The sequence below is a fragment of the Rhopalosiphum maidis genome, chromosome 1 (assembly GCF_003676215.2).
Source record: "Rhopalosiphum maidis isolate BTI-1 chromosome 1, ASM367621v3, whole genome shotgun sequence".
Classification (NCBI taxonomy): Eukaryota; Metazoa; Arthropoda; class Insecta; order Hemiptera; family Aphididae; genus Rhopalosiphum; species Rhopalosiphum maidis.
In genome coordinates, this window is record NC_040877.1 from 6,775,276 (window position 1) to 6,794,198 (window position 18,923).

The 18,923-nt window shown below is 29.4% G+C and overlaps 1 protein-coding gene across 1 annotated transcript in view; it reads right to left on the reverse strand.

The window, feature by feature from the left end:
• Positions 1-18,923, reverse strand: part of LOC113549630 (protein slit) — a 121,872-nt gene that overhangs the window by 41,077 nt on the left and 61,872 nt on the right. Inside the window, exon 3 of the mRNA XM_026951024.1 lies at positions 16,745-16,816. Coding sequence (XP_026806825.1) covers positions 16,745-16,816 — 72 coding nt within the window. The remainder of the gene's footprint in view (positions 1-16,744; positions 16,817-18,923) is intronic.

Sequence of the window (18,923 nt, forward strand, 5' to 3'; positions counted from 1 at the left end):
TATTATAACGCGGGGAGGCGGTTTTATATTAAAATTTGAACTTTATCGGACTAGTCTACAGCAAGTATCGCGACTACGGTATCCGCGTACGAAATCATTACGATTTACTTAATCGTATTTATTTATTATTATAATAATTTCGCACACGGATACACTAATGTTTAATAATAATATTGCGGTGCATGTCGTATGAGAAGAGATCAATATTATATAGCAATGGAAATTTATAGATTTTGGGGGAAAACAACGGAGGAGTAGGTAGATTAGCCGGTCGGAAACGAAAATCGACTTATACACAATAATATCATATGACGTACGAATACCCTTATTCAAGAATATTATATAATTCACCGAAACTTTATGGCGGTTCTATAAAAAATATGGTTTGGACGAGCGAAAAAAAGAAATTGTCGTGTGGGTGATGCGACGGTCGTCCGCTTTTCAGACACAATAATAATGCGATGTCACGCGGGCACTCGGTCCCGAATTCTATTATAATTATTGTCCACCGTAGTCATCGTACATAATAATAATAATATTAATACATCATCGCCACATGGAAACGGTTTCGCCGTCGCCAGTTAATGTGCACGTACAAATAATAAATATTATAGCAGTGTATCGGCCGCACGCTGTTGACGTTGACCAATTGCCAAAATCATATCACTGCGCGCACATTATAATATTATTATTATTAAATATTATAATATTTTGTGTACCGTATAGTGTGTTGCGTGTGGCGATCGTATTATTATAAAAGCTGCACCGACGATGGCGACATAAAACGCACACTATGCAAACTCATCCACAGCAGGGCGCTCGCGGGTCGTGGGTTGGCGGTGTACGGTGGGGTGGGTCGTCCGGCGGTCCGGCACTTTTGCAAAAACAACGGTCGACGGCCGCAGCGGCCGTGATGCGTATACATATACACAGTGTATACAGCACCTCTCTATTAATCACCGACCCGTCAGATTTTAGTGGTTATTTTCCCCTCCCCGCGCAGAATACTAATAAAACATCATTGACCCCGACGAGTTTATTATTATACTGCGCACGGCCGCGCGGGCAATCTAATTTTTTTTTTCCACCGAAAATTTGAACACGCGTCTGTGGTCCGTCGGCTTTCCGCCGCCGAGTCTATGTCGTCGTGTTTAGGGCGACCCACCAACCGCTCATGACCATATTTTCCCTCAACAATGAATTCATTCAAATTATGATTTTTTTGGAATTATTAAAGGTACTTTCCTGTTATACGAGACTACGGCTATTTTCGTGACTACCGCCCAAGACCACCTCCTTTACCGCGACTACCACAATTAGCTGTACGATATCCACACGCTGCGTTCTAGCGTAGCAATTCACAATTGTTATATTATCTATTATATTATTATATATATATATTTATATACAGAGTGATTCAAAATTTATGTTACAGCCATTTTAACACATAGATTTTCAAAATAGAGAACAATTTATGATACAAAAGTTTTTTGATGTAAAAACATCTAAAATTATTATATGACACTAATATTATTACATTTTTTTTTTATATATAATTCGTAAATGTGGCCATCATTATTTATTATTTTATTTGTGGATTTACCATTTTTTACCACTATTATTTTTATATAATAATTATTATTTTATCGTTTTTAGTGACCGTACGCCACATATGTAGCGTGTGTTTTATAAAATACATTACAAATGATTACTGGGTATTTAAATCTTTTATTTATATATATAATTAAAATATAGCAATCCCAACAATACCTACTGATTAAAAAAATATCAAAGAATTAAATATGCAGGTGCATTATACGAATATAAAAATTAAATAAAACTAAGGTAGTCTGTGGTTATAGGAAAGTGTGCAAATTTTGGTAGTCTTAGATAACAGGACTGTGGTGTTTCACAAAACAACCGCGGTAGTCTTATATAACGGAGGTAGTCTTGGGAGGTTGTCGCGAAAGTAGCCGTAGTTTCGTATAACAGGAAAGTACCTTATTAAAATATACGGACTAGTACTTATTAAAGACCATTTATTATTTTTAAACTTTTAAGATATTTTTTACTACTTAAATTTATAGTGACGGGTACATCATTTTCTGTGATTGAAAATGCCTTTAATATAAATCGTTATTAGGTACTCATTGCTCATTACAATCCATTTTATACAGCCCTTAAGTTCCCTGATTAACTTATACTGCAGCCGTGAGTCATTGATCTCTTTTGTAAGTTGTAAAAGTTTAAAACTTAAACTACTGAAATGTATACCAACTATTGTATAATATATTGAGATTTTTTTTGTATTATCTTTTTGAAACTTAAATTTAGTACTTATCAGATTGCTTTTTATTTTTATATAAATTAAAATTACGAAATCGTATAAAATGTTTAACAATTCATAAATTATAAAAGATATTATACATAAATAAATAAGTGTATATATTTATTAGTCCATGTCACAATCTGATAAACAATTTTATAGATGCGTATTTATAACAGTTTTACTAATCATTTTATTAGTCATTGATGATTACTAGATATCATCATTCAAAAATATATAATATGACTATAGGGAAACACACGGATAAGTAGATAACAATTTGTATTTTACAATATTGATAACGTCCTATATTTTATCGATTTTTAGAATTTGTATAGGCTATAGAAATATACATTTATACATTTATAAACATATTCAATGAACCAATTATTATTACATAAATAAAAAGAAATAATATTGAAACTGAAAAAAACCAGAAAAATTCTTTAGCACAAAATATTGGTTTCGGATTCGATATAAATTTCTAAGAAAATCAAAAAAAGGATTCCTTTTCAAAAATAGGATTATAATTTAGTTTCCAAGCTCTGTTTTACAAAAACTTCAAATTTATATAATATTTACTATACGTAGACCATTTTTAGTATTTTTATAAACTTTAAAAGTTGATAGATATTAATATTGAGTACTGAAATTTTTAAATCAGTCCATAAACCCTATATATATATTCCAAACCCATTATCATTTATCTGTTATCCGAGGTCTAGACGGTGATGGAGACAACGACAACGACGACCAGTATGACTTTTCGATCAGTGACTTATTATCACGGCCGTGGAGTACGTTTGAATTTTTATGCAAGTTTTTCAGATACGATCTCAAGGTCGACAATGAGAATTCAACGAGTCGGTGCAAATCTAAACGAATAAGATAATATATGTCCGTTGTCGAGAGTCGTATATGAAGCCGCGGCGGACTGGTCGCATAAATTGTTTACCGCCGACGCCGCCGCTTTTAGTCGGCGTTAGTACTCACCGACCAAGACAACTATGTGTAATGTGGTCCCTCTTTGTTGCCTCGCAAAGTTATGCACGCGTGTTTCAACACGCCTTTTTTATGATTATTATTTTTTTTTTTCATCATATTATTTGACTTTCTTGTAATTAAAAAAAAAAAAATACACCGCTCGCGCATTCACATAGTAGTTAAATTGGTTTAGTTTTATTTTTGCGAGTGCTCAACAGGGTCGAACTGTGGTATAATTTATATCCATTAGTGTAGGTATACGTATTAATGTATTATGGGTATAGGTATAGAGGTACTTGCGTGCTATTTTATTTTTTAAACTTGACAACTTAACTTGTTTCAAGATTGTTCAAACAAAAACGCACCAAAGGACTTTATGAATTATGCATTTCATTCGGTTGGAAAGTTATTTTTAATAAATTGAAAATACTTTTTCGTCAAAGTCGTTTAAATATAAGCAATTGAATAGGACCGAGAGAGTATTTAAAAGTTAATTGAAATGGTTAAATTACGTTTTTAATACTTTTTAATGTGTATAGTATTATGATTTTATTTTTATTAGTTTAAATCAAACAGTAAATAATATATTAAATGGATATTACCATGTATAGGTATTTACTTACAAATTAATTATGAGCGAATAGATGACAGTGGTATAAGAAAAATAATAATATAGCATGTAATTAATCATTTAAAATTGATGTAAAAATTTTCAAAATATTAAATGTTACGAGAATGGAATTTAATTTAAACCAGAATTCATATTATATATCTATTTATTTTGGTATTTTATACTGTAATATCGAGTTGAATTTGTGAGTTTAAAACAGTAAAACTTAGAAATTTAGAATTTATCATACAGGTATATTTTATGAGTATAAAAATATTCTATGCTGATGAATTATTATTATTTGATTAATTTTATTTATAGTACATAATATATATATATATTATACTTGTACTTAACTTTCATAAAATTGACAAATTATAAATTTAATTTATTCATTGATTGTACACAATATTGTTTTAATAAAATTACGTTTTATTTTGTAATTCTGTTTTTATAGTAATAGAGTATAGCAATATTCTTATAATAATTGTGTACATTTTTTTACAGCTTTAGACAAAGATAAATTTATTTCGTTACATTTTAAATGACGTAAATGATAAAAAAATGTTAAACAAATTGTTGATTAACAAAGTTGAAAAATAGGATATTAACTAACCTAAATGAGTCATCGTTCAAAGACGAATTCGGTTGACGATAGCCGACTACGTCCTTAAGGACATGGTACATTAAACTTGTTTTAATCCAATTGAAAGCGTTTCTTTGTTTCTATATATGTATGCGTGGGGGAGTAGGTTTATAGAGAAGTGATTACCCGTGTTCGCGATGCAATGAAATCGGTCTTTGGGTTAAGGGTTCCCAGATAATATACAGGGGTATTACTTAAGCGCCGAACTCGGAATTATTCACGACTATATAACCGTTTCTTTACAGATTATAGGAGCAATACTTTCTATCCGATGGCAACACTAACCGAATAGGTTCTTTTTTACAGCGTGTTTCTCGAGTGGGGTCGGGTCCTCTCATCGCAGACAGTTACTTGCAGAGTAAAACAAATGGTCTTTTGTTTTTTTGTTTATCGACTAAAGCGTCTCAACAAATATATTTTATTTGTCATTATTATTATTATTAATTTTTTTTTTAGTGCCTACATTCATCGACTTAAAACTATATATATTTTGTTCGGAATTGTATAATTATACTAAAAACTATATTACTAAGTGAATTGGTTATAAAAGTTATGAGTTTATGACACATTAAAATGTATCGCTATTTACGACCAGATTTCGCACAAGCAGCAAGTATTAAATGGTTAACTAAAATATAATATTACTTTACATAATAAATCAATTTTTATTCACCTATAATTCAGAATAAAAATAGAATATTATTTGCATTTATTGAAATTATTAATAATTAATAACTAATTGACTATAATGGTATAATGTAATTGCATTTAAAAGCAGAATTATTTCGTAATAAATTATTACATTTTTTCTAGAAATATATAAATTTATATTTTTACATACATTATTAATAATTGGATATACTTAGTCATTTTTATTTGATGAAACCTTTCGTGAATGCGAGGGTATGAGTTTTAAACCGTATCCATTTCATTATACATAAAAAATAAACATAGATAGAAAAACAGAGGCGTATATCGAGACTTTATTAAGTTTGGCATGTACATTTTAACTGGGAGTGAAATCATTAATCTTGCATTAGACGATTGTGTATATTGTGACAACAGTTCGGGTAAATTTCTTTGGTCGAACAAATGATGCTAAATGGCATCAGCAATAAATAATTATTCATGACAGGGTGTTTCGCAGATTTCCAATATCTGTTTGGTATCACACCAAATGTCGTGTAAACAAGTGTTGTAATTGTTTTTGACTCTATCCATTCTATGAAACGCAATTCAGACTCGTAGTGCACATTGGGTATAATCAACAGTAGAACATCTGCGGTCAAATAGCCAATTACCCGCGGTTTTTATGGCTTCTTCATCCATAAAACCTAAGAGAGGGTGGCAATAATAAGAGACACTAAGAGGATTATCTGTGGTGGCACAGCTCTATATATTATTGTGCTAACCCGCATTGCGACAACACCTGGCCAAACATTCAATTTGCTAGAGGTCAATAAAAACGAACGACCAATACATAGTGTATATATATATATATAAAAAATCTTTTACAATTAATTATACCGACAGATATGAGATGTTATTATTGTAGTTTTTGTTCTTATTAAAAAAAGATTCTTTTGGATTTACGAAGTGTCTCAGGACCACCATGGTTGATTAGCAATTAGTGCATATCTTTGAGCGGTCAGCTGCTAGAGGGGGGATTAAGTTAGGGTATTGTACACTTCGACGGATCCTTTAAGTTCCCAAAATGAGAAATAATAAGCTTTTCCGAAAACTGTTTGCAAACCAGAAACCTTGGCAGGAAACTTCGATACCGGTAAAACTTTGAAACAGACGTTATCAGTAAAGTTTTTGGTCTAACATAACTACATCAACGTAAATCCGACAGATCTCTTTAGTTAGGGTATGCAATATTGAAAGCGACTGTAGTTCTGAACAGAAATTTATCGCTCTCGCGTAAAATAAAAATAACAAAATAAAAGAAGGAGAGAGAGAGAAGGGAGGAGAGAGAGATAGAGAAAAGAAAATGTGGAATTAGTTTAAATTTCCCTCGACATTTCACGCTGAAAAATCATCGGTTCTTAAGACAAATGGACCCGATGTCTCGTGAAAATGATTTATAGCATATAGCAGGTTTATCATATCTTCAATTTCAAATACCATTCTCTTCTACTTTGTGTATTCATTTTTCAAAAAATAAAATAAAATAAACAAACTAAACGAAATATACAAACACGCATAGTTTCATATGGTATGTATTATAGGTAAATGTATACAATATATAATCTTCATCGGAGAGGATATCTGTTTTAGTATATTTCAACTATTTACTTAAAATTCAATTGTGAGCAAATTTTAAATTTCATATATTATATTTTACATCTTTTTTTTTTAATTTTATTATTATTATTCTACGCGGCGCTCCACATTTTCAGCTGTACTTAGTAAAGTAATAGCGTATTTTTGATCGTAATAAATATAAAATTTAAAATTACTAGAATCGTTAGAACGACGTATAATATTTTTATCCGAAAGAATTTATGTGTATAATAAATAAATTAATGGATTTCATTAGTTGTTAATGGATATTATTATACAGTGCAGCAACGGAGTACAGCTGTATATATAAGACTGAACAAAATACTAGGCGTCGGCAATCTCTATTTTATCAAATTACCGGGGAACCGACCAAAATAAAATATTTCATTAATCATATAATATAAAGTAGGAAAAAATATTTCATTTATCTGTTCATGTGTTCATCTTACGTCCTTCCAATCGATTTTAATGAACACGTGGGAATTGATTATATTAGAATTGTACGAAACATAAGATTCGTGTAATATAATCAAAAATGGGTGTATATAATATTATAATATTATATTATCATCATGATATATATATATTATAATAATAATATTATATCGATTTACTATGGTTTTATACGCCGTATCGTATTTCTTTGAAGTAGGTATCTGGTATATAATATAGTAAAAGCAACGTAAATGTTATGTTTTTTTCATTTAATTATTGCATTATTCTGCATTGAATCTATTAGTGATACCTCTGTACGAGCTAAATTTAACCACCTCGTCCGGTTACAAAACAGTTAGAAAAGCTATTAAAATATAAAAGTTTTTCCGAACTGATTAAAAATTAATTACCTGGTGGAAAATCGTTTTTCTTTTCACTGGGCGTTTTAATTAAAACTAATTCCTTTCTCCCCCTTCCCTGCATTTGCTTCGTGTTCAAAGCGAACTTTTGCACTTAAAATAGCTCTCGAAAGACGATTTTTTACTAGAGCATATATTTTACCGTTATCTGGTGGACGGTCCTGTCATGGGTTTGGGGAAAAAAAGAACGTATTTTTTTTTGTATTATTAATTGCGGTCCAGAGAGAGAGAGAGAAATATATCGCGATATGCGTTACAATAGCCACCGAAAATATAAAAAAAAAATAGCACGCACATTAACAATGATATCAGATCGAAATTGTTTAATTGCACAAACGTAAAAAACAACCACACAAAAAAGCAACAATATAGCATATCATCAAATCAAAAGATTTTTTTATTTTAAAATAAATAATATAATATTTCTTTTTAGGAAGTCTACCGACATTCCATAGATATTGAGTAGATAAAATTTATCGCGTTAGGGAAATGCTTGTTTAAATAGTTTGTGTTGATGTAACCAAAAAAAGTTTGGGTCTAAAATAACCAATCACAGACAACCTATTATATATGTAACGTTTGTTTCTTTCTATTTTATTAAACAAAAAATGCATGATATTCTAAATGACAGATATTTTTTTTTAAAACGTTTTACCATACGTTAACCGGGTGTTTTGTTTCTCATTTATTTTGGCAGTCGTTCAACACCCTTTTAAATATCGTTTTTTTCTTTTTAGTATTTTTGTAAATCTTCTATATAATATATGACCTCAGTCTTAGAATATTTTTTATAAACGGTTGTTTTGGTATTTAGCGCTACTTTTAATTTAATATTAAAAGCATATTAAACTTCATAATGGGTAGGTATTAATTATACATTAAAACTGAAACATTCAATTAAAATTCTACGAAAAAAAAATCTACTTCATAACAATAAGATTGGATTGAAATTCGTACAAAAGACAATCCACTGCACCGGTTTAATACGTTTTGAAGTGCCAATAGTAATAAACGTGATGATTATTTTATTTTCAAAAATACCTTTATTGGTGCCTATTTAGAGCAAATACCTCTAATGGTATTAAACGAAATACAACAATAATATGTTAGTTATTATACATGTAGTATTATTTTATATATGTGAAATGTTAAAGGTTAGTGTTTAGGTAGGTACTGCACGTAAAAATGATTTACGATATTTTATGCGTAATGATTCCGGCGATGTGGCGAACAAATAAAAATTACTAGGACCTTCATATTATAATAATGGACATTTCGTTTCCATAATCGCATAACGGCCTCGGCATTTCCGATAAGAACGGTAATAGTTCACGGTGTAAAGTAGTGCGTATATTATATTATAGCCGGACAACGATATATTATTATTATTGCTACAGCACGATCGCATCCCCTCGCGGAATACAGTTCAAATACAATAATAATAATAATAATAATAATACAATTTTCACGAGCACTAAACGCGAACACCTTGTGACAATAACGTCGCACCGAACACGATTTACATAACAACATTACATTTGTCACTAATTGTCGGTACAGGCATTATTTTGGTATACAGTACATAATTAGTTGTACGCATAATTTATTGTCTGGATTACCTATTTAGGACTACTCAATGTCACTGTTGCAGCAGGCACACACGTGGTGTAAATTTGTCCGTAGAAAAACGCGTACCGCCGTTCCGGGATAAGATGACAGCGTGGCGAATAACCGACGTATAATAGATGTGACTAACAACCCATATTTTCAGGTGGTAGCAGGGAAGTGTTTCGACCTGTGTTCGACGCATCCGGTCAGTGTCCGGTAAACATAATCAAAATTATAATATTTAAAAGCCTGCTGCGGGAATGGGTTCATAAAAATGTGGTGGTGCTTTATGGTTTTGGATCTAGTTAGGTTAGGTTAGGTTATGGTTTTGAATCTAGTGGTGTAACTTTCGAGTACAATATATATTGACTCGTGTGGTATATTTAATTTTTTCTCAATGTGTCGCTTCGTAATAATTCTTTTAAATATCCATACTTAGGTAGGAACTTAGATTTGTATGTATTTTTATATTTTTTTTTGAAATTTGCATGGTAGGAACTTATAAAAAAATTTGAAAGATGTAGCCACAAAACCCCCTCCTTAATAGGTATGGCTTTCGATAATGACAAATAAACAACATAAATTAATAATTTACCATTTTTTTTATCTAATATATTCTAGTTTTAAAATTCTATACATTTAAAAAGGTAAAAACATAAAATTAATTTTTCGACTTTAACGGCACGCGCTCCATAAATTTCCCACTTCCTCATATCTTAATTGACGAGTCTTTGCAAATAAAGCACTATATATACACACTTATTGCACAGTAGTGACGGCGCTGTCGATTATCGGCCATGGTCTAAGTCCCTATAAACACCTCTCCTTCGCTCTCTGTCACGCTGCGACTCCGAATTTTCCTTCTTCGCATAATAATAATAATATTATATTATTGTACGTTATACTCGTACACGCGGCAGTTAGTATTATATTAGCTTTTTCACTACGGTGGCAGGCTGGCATGGCGTCTGTGGTACACGCTTTACGTCCGTTGATAATCCGTCAACCAACAATAAAGTTTACGCCCGCGTTCGTCGCACAAAAGACTTTTGCAAACGACAGCCACGTTATATTATCGCTTAAACTTTAAATGTCAACGGCGCGGCAGGCAACGTTCACGTAAAATACCGAAATCTTGTGTTATTATTATAATAATATATCATTATATAAAATCGACTTGATAACATTTCAATGGTGTATAGGTGTATACATTATGTACTGCAGCACCTAATGCTGTTTTATAATATTTCAGTGATCCACGTCATTTTTATACGGCCGAGAAAAAGAAATTAATTTCAATTTTATACCAAAAACCACGAGAATTTCGACAAGTGTTATTGAATGAAAATTAATAGTGTGTACGCACGTATATACGCAGGATCTGTGATAAATCCTAAAAAAATAGCGTTCATTTGTTTTAATTTAAACTTTGCATTTATTTTAATTTTTTTTTATTCGTCAGAGGGTAGTTCCGGTTGTTTTCGGTTCTCCGGTAACCGGTGGGCGATTTCGGGTCTAAAGCCTCTGGAAATTAATTCGAGAAAAAAACAAAAAGGGGAAGCGTTTTGCTGGTGATAAAAATCCTGATTTACTTTATTATACTCCCTCACATTTAATGCGGCTATATAAAATATATATATTTTATGGTATATGTGGAGCGATGATCGCAAGCTGAGTGTATTATATATATATAAGTACCTATATAGTGTGGTCGAGAAATATTTCCAATAACTATTATATTATCCTACAGGCACAGGGGTCGGGTCTATTCGTTGACTATCCTTTTCATTAAACGGGAATTTCGGAGTATATTAATAATAATTTGCCCGTGGGTGGTAAAAGTGTCCTGGCCACGATAGGCTTCCCATAATGGACGGCCGTGACGGGACTTTAATGAAAGCTCGTATGGCACGGTTGGATGAAAGGGCTCAAAACGCAATTATCCTCAGCCTTTGGTGACCTTTGGCAGCAATCTCACCTGTGATATTAATGTGCCTGGGTCGTACATAAATTAGCCAACAGCTTACAGTGTGAAAACATCTTTCACAGCAGCATAGGCATGGACGCCGGAAGTAAAATTTGTATTATTATCGGGTATAAGGATTGTGAGACATATTATTATTATGTGAGATTTGATCATGAAATGTTATTCATCGTAGTTATTTAGTATTTTATTTACTGGTATGTCTAAAATAGTAAAATTGATGAATAGATTCAACTATTTTTTTTGTATCGTTTATTTTTGTCTATTAATATATTAATATAACAGATCAATAATACTTTTACTAATTGATATTTTTTTAAATATATTTAATAACAAATAGAACTAAATAAAAGTTTAACGAAATATTAGAGCATTTAAGTACTCTCAGATGTCGTATTTTTCTCAGTATTTTTACGATAAAAGATTGCTTCTGACAACAATATCCGTGTAAAAGTTAATTGAAAAACTGGGCCATAAATTTTAACTCTCAGAGCAGAGCATTAATACATCTTTTTACTAGGTGGTGCCAAGTTGTTAGTTTCAGTTCATTTTTTAAAAAATCTTAAACAAAAAATATTTAGATTTTCAAAAAAAAAAAAAAACGTGACATTGGGAGTTAAAGCTTCATTCATATATTAAAGTATACATTTGGCATTATTAGTATGAAATGTTTTTAAAAGTTTTTTGGCATAGGTTTCAATTTTTGTGAAGCTTTATATTTTTTAAGAGATGCTAAATAAAGTGGTGGACACATGAAATGTAATAAACAAACGGTCTGGAAGAATACTATTATATACTTAAAATGCCAGCGAAACATTTAATTTAAATGTGATTTAGTTGGCTGTATTATAAATTATTATCAAAATGAACATAAATTATTTTTTATTTATAAAATGAATTAATAATACACTACTAGAATCTCGTATAAATTAAATAATTATTTTCAGGAATTTGCATTACTAATATGCTAATATGCGTGATAAAGCTTTGAAAACAATTTAAAGTTTATATTTTATCGATAAAACTCGAAGATGTTGGTAAAACTTTGAATAAGTTTGAATAATTAATACATTTTTATTATTGACTTAAACATATAAAATATTTAACTATACATATTTACTCGATTACAGTTGATATTATTCTTAAATATAGGTTATAATATTCAATTTGTTAACCTTGAATAATTTTAAGTTAATTTAAACTAAGATTATTTCAATAAACAAATGCGTAAAAAAAGATAAAGACAAAAAACCCAGACCATTGTTCCGCTGTATAGTAGGTTTCGAGTGTACCTACTTTTTAATATCACGAAAGTCGGTTTGATTCTTCGTGAACAAAAATGATTTATGAGTAAAAAAATGCAACATTTAAATAATAATATTATGTGTATATGATCGTGATTTTTAAACGATAAATGAAAAATTTAGTCAACAATATTGAAACATAAAGAAAAATGGCTATAAATACTTAATATGAAAGTAAAAAGATTGTTTTAACTTTAATTTGATTGGCGATTACAAATGTGTAACTGCTAAATTGTATCTACGAATATAAAAAAATAAAAATGTTAATTTCAGAGAAATATACGTATTTACGTCAAAAAGTAATATTGAAGATTTTTAAACGTATTTTTAGATTTAGTGCATCTATAGATTCGTGGACCACATTGATGTTTAACGCATTACCACGTGGTAGCAATAATGTTTACAGAAATCGAAGGGCCGTATAATATATATTATGTATATTTGTACACATAATACTATATACGTCATATTAAAATTGTTTAACGTATATATACAGAGTGATTCACTGGAATTCCTAGCCACTTTACTAGTCCTATATCTCACGCTTCTAAATGTTCACACTATAATACAAATTGTATTGTTAACATACCTATACGATATGTATGTATAACAAATTCCCACGAAAATACATTATTTTTCAAATTAAATAAAAATCGTTAGTAGTGTCTGAGCTAAGATATAAAAAAATCATTTAATTAAAATATTTTTCCTTGAAAACCTAGTGTTATAATTAGAGGGCTAGAAATTATATTTAGAAAAAAAAAATGAAAATATGTAACAAATGTGCGAAAAAGAATTTAAAAACAAGTAATAAAAATAATTGTACACAATTAGATGACATATTTGATCATTTTTAATTTATTATGTACCTATACAAACAAATTTAACATCTTAATAAGTTACTTTATGCAAAACAAATCATTTTAAAAACAAGAAAGTTTAATTCCTGTTTAAAAATGATATAATTGATATTAGTTTACCAAACAACAATAGATTGGTAGTCGACAAAATATATTATTAAAATTTTTTCATAAAATATAATTTTACACATTTTTTCGTTTTTAAAAACTGTACATTATTTAGTTCAGTACATAGTTTATTTTAATTCAATATGCAATAAATATCAATTTTTGTTAAAATATGTAAAAAAAAATTTTATTATTAGTTTGAAACTATTACGATTCGTAGAAATTACTAACAACAGTTTAAAAGTATTAATAGAAAAAAAACGATACAATTGCATTAAAATCCTTCTCCTACTTATAATAATTCCTATACTGGCTAGCTAGTCGGTATCTAGCTATAATAAATAAATATTATATATATATTCGTATGAAAAACTTGAAGATTGACAGCAGTACTCTGTACAGTTAGTATGTAAGTAAACAGAGTAGTGGTTCACTAAGCATGCACACCCCATTTTCATTTTGCAATAATACAATTATTCAAAATCTTATTTTAGGTATTTTAAATGTACTATAATAGTGTAAGACCATATATTTAAATTCACTTGATTTTTTTACTTGTTAAGGAGAAGTATCCCGAGGAGATATAAACTTTTAAGCTTAAAATCACTTAACAGATAATTGTTCTGAAAGTTTTGGAATATCAAAATCAAGATTTAAACTACTAGTTTTTTTAGTTATTTAATAGTTTGTGAACTAATAATGATAATATGAAGGCTCATGATAATGCGAGTTTGTTTGATGGAGGCTATAGTAATTTGAAAATTGTATTAATTTTTATTAATCTATCAATATTTATAATTTTTAAAAATGATCTAAATATAATAAATACTACGTAGATTTGATATTACATTTAGTTTTTATTTTTGTAAAATCATTTTTAAAGACTTCATAGATATTAATTTTAGTATAAACATTTTGATAACTGAGGAACTATTAGTTAGAATTCTGAATTAGATACATCAATATTTTGAAAAAGTTATCCCATAAATTATTTATAGACTAAAGCCGTTCTCGTTTGAAGTACAAAATGTTGTATCATCACAGAACACATATTAAGTAATAAAAAACTAAGAATAAGAATTTGAAAATATGGTCTTTAAATATATAAAAATTCCAAAGAATAGAATTTGATGAATTTCACAGTTGAATGAACAAAAATTGGGATGAGAATGCTCGGTGAATCGCCCTGTACACTGTGTGTTGTGTGTGTGTACTGGTTGTGGGCAGGTTTTCCCTGCATGCACTGTATACACACGGGGTTGTTTGGAATACTGATGTGTATATTTTGGACGATAATATACGTATATTATATTCGTGTGGCATTATAAGTTAATTAGGCGTCGGTGGTTTTAGTATGCGGTATAAGCGAGGATAAGGGCTTGCCGGGTGGATGGTATATAATATTATATACTGGCCGTGTATATATGATATCATTGGTAGTCGCTAGATACCAGAAAATCCCGGGAATCCCGCCGGTGAATAGGAATCGGAAATTGCGACGTAAATAATCAACGGGGTCCATTCATGACAAATTGCACAGCAGTTGTTGAAATCCGTCCGCACCCTTCGCGACAGCGGTGTCGATATAATATAATATTACAGCAGAAATCGTTTATAATGATGTTCAAGGGACCAGGAAATATACGTCATAATAACCGATAGTGATAACAACCGAAATTTAAGAAAAATTATTGCAAAACAGTATAATTTTTATTATTAGGTTATTTAAATCACAAAACATATCATTTTAACTATGTAGAAAACCTATTATTAAAAGGTGTATCAATAATAAATTTAAAAAATCTGTCAATTTTGTTCGTGACATGTTTTTTTTTTTAAATAAAAATTGTGTAATATTTTCGTTTTTACTTTTATGACGTTTATTTTTGTTAGCCATATAATTAAATATGGGTTGTTTATTATTTTGCATTATTTTAAAATGTATTATTGTTATAAACCATCGATAACATGGACTGTATATCGCGTGGTTATTAAAGGTATTCTATTTGTTTAAATTCGTCCAAAATAAACGTCATTACATCGTATAATTATTATAAAAATGTTGTAACAATCGATACAAATTAACATTCCCAGTTATAACAAGTTTAAATAATTAACCCCAGTATGTTATTACAATTGGTGTCATTATAAACGGTTTATTTTGAATACTATATCTATCTATTATCTACTATTATTACCAGTCGATCTGCAGCAAGCGCAATTACGTAGGCTAAAGCGAAGACACTGTTATAGTAAACCTTCTACACACACCGTATTCCCATCAACCGCGTGACACCGAGCGGTGTTCGTGGTCGAGTGAATAATTTTTTATTCACATTTCAATTTTTGAGGTGGTTTATTATTTTTATTTTTATTATCGATCGACCTCACTGATAGCCACACATCGGCGCCACAACAACGGCGGTGCACTACAACGGTGACGGAATCAATTGTGTTTTCCTCGAGACATATTATACGTATATTTTTTACAACCCCAGCACAATACGATAATGCTACGTATACTGTAGTTTTTATTGGACCCATCAATAATGATAGTAACAATAAAACTATTATTTGTGTATAGTTAATTTGAAATGAATTATATCGTGTATTTTAGAGCTTATTAGCGCATCTATGTATTTACGTACAAACAATATACTTTTTATGTCATGGAAATGTTGCCAAAATTTTATCTAAACTATACTAACTCTATAAACGAGCACTATATTATGAAAATTATTTTTAATGTTTTATAACCGCATGGGTAGTTGACTTGATATAAGCATGTGTTTTTTTTTTTTATTATACGTTCTTCATTTGTCAAAACGTCGAGATGTCTACCACACATTTCTAGTCATGCGTTGGATTACGTATGCATAAACATTTAACACAAGCGGTAGCTTTTGACATTTTAATTTCAGTCTTACTCAACTTGACGACATTATAATAATAATAATTATAATTATAATAATATATAATTTATACATTTACTATTTTAATATTCTTAACAATATACTTATATATATGTTATGTAATAGGTCATTCTGTTTAATTAACGACCATTGTGTAATGTGTTCGAAAAAAATATTATTATTTTCAGACATGATTAATGACAAGAAAAACTATAAATGTATAAAATAAATATCTATTTACAAGTGATGGTAATATACTTACAATCGTTCCAATCGACCGAGATGCTTGAAAGATCCTTTCTCAATCGTATGAATTTGATTGTCCGACAATTGCCTTGAAAAAAAAACAATTAAAGAGAAACATTTTTCAATTATAAAGTTTCTTATAAAATGGATCTTTTGAGGGGTGCATGTATATATAGGAAGAAAAAATACGAATGATTTGATTGCGTTTTTAAGACTAAAGTAAACAATATATAGAAAACGAATTTAATTGGTTACAAATCCCACTGCATGAAAGAATGATTCTCAACTTGCTGTTTGACAGCAGTATCGAAGAAATATTGCCATTTATTAAAATTACTTTTTGTCCGACTTGCAGTTCAAAAACTTACACCCTTATTTTCGAGATAAGAACACGCCTCGAATACACAACAATATAAGTTTCAATGGTTCAAAAGATACTTTGTACACGTTATTACAGCATCTCTTTTAGAGGTTTAATATAATTTAAAAGAAATGTAACGAACGACACCGGAGTAGCAGTGCAGTTATTATCGTAACCAATCAAATTAATTAGACCTGCGCGTAATTAATACAATTTTATTTTTTTTCAATCATAAATAAATTTAACACTTTATTAATCAGTCATATAGATGCATAACTGATAGCTGTATAATAGAATTTATGAATTTAGAATTGGTTATTTGCCTTTCTCGTGTATACTTTTTTATCACTGATTATGATATGTTGGATATTTTGCAACTGGACGGGTATTAATACTTCGAAATTATTTACCATGGATATTTTTTTATAATTATCAGTTATAATATTAATAAATAGATTACGTAAAAGTATCGGAATAAAATAATAATATGTAAAATAATTAGGTTGCATAATACATTGATCGGGCTTGGTCACTTGGCAGTTATTTAAATCGAAAATATTCGTCTACTTTGCATGAACAATAATGGTGTTAAATTTAAAATTTAATGAAAAAAAATTCGAAAATGTAATCCATTTAATCCCATCGGGGGTGAGATAGAATCGTTCAGTATTATGTGAATTGTCTAGGGTGGAAAAGCCACGGAGGGAATGTTTTGTTGTATATCAAGCTGTGCTGAAAATAAAATGACACACATATGCTATATTTATACGAAACTTGATATTATATTTTACGTACAATTAGATAATTGTATACAAATTAGGGATAATAATAACAAAAATATAGGTATAAAGTGAAAGGGTCCGTTTAGAGACTGATGAGACCTATTACCCAGGCGAGATTATCTTATCTTAAACTTTTTGTTATTTTGATCTGTACAATGAAATTCAATATAAATCTTCAAACGATATACACATAAATGTATTCAAAAGATGAAGTTGGGGAGGAAGGATCAGACAAACCCCAAATTTTTTTTAAATAAATACGTTTTATGAAATTATATTTTTTTAGAAAAACTTAGAAATATAATATTGTTGTTAATAAATAAATTCGTAAACACATTTATTACTCCTAATTTCATTATAATATGTATAGAGGCAAAATAAAAATTTGGTTTAGTACAACTACGAATTTTTACTCTAAAGTCGAATCTGTTTAATGATAATAGTTAAACGCAATAGATAATAGTTTTGATTGTGACAACTATAATATAAATTAGTTATTATTACAATAGTAGACACATTAAACACGAACATCGTTAGGAAAATATGATTGCTGTCACAATGTCATACGTGTATATTAATTATATAAGCGTTATATTATTTGTTGTTATAGTATATATTTGTCATGTTAACTCAAAATTCATATAAATTGTCATCTATTTAACTACATAAACAAATGTTTGTAACATAGCCTTTGAATTTGAGGAATTGAGTCATCTAAAATTATATTTTTATACACTAATATAATATTGCTTTTTTTCATTAGAAAATTTACCTTAAAACGTCTATTTTTGTACTTATTTTATGTAAGATTTTTCCCACTGATCCTTTCATAGTTTCATACAATATAAAAGTTATGTATAAGGCACTAGACATGCACAGTACACACGTTTGCCTTTATTGACTATTTATTAAATATCTGCACGCGCTTAATATTGCATTTTTTAATTTGAACATTTGAGTAAACATTTTTTTTTTAAAAATTGGACGAAACTACTAACAATTTAATGGCAGTCTTACAATAATATAGAGTGTATCACAATTAGATATTAAAA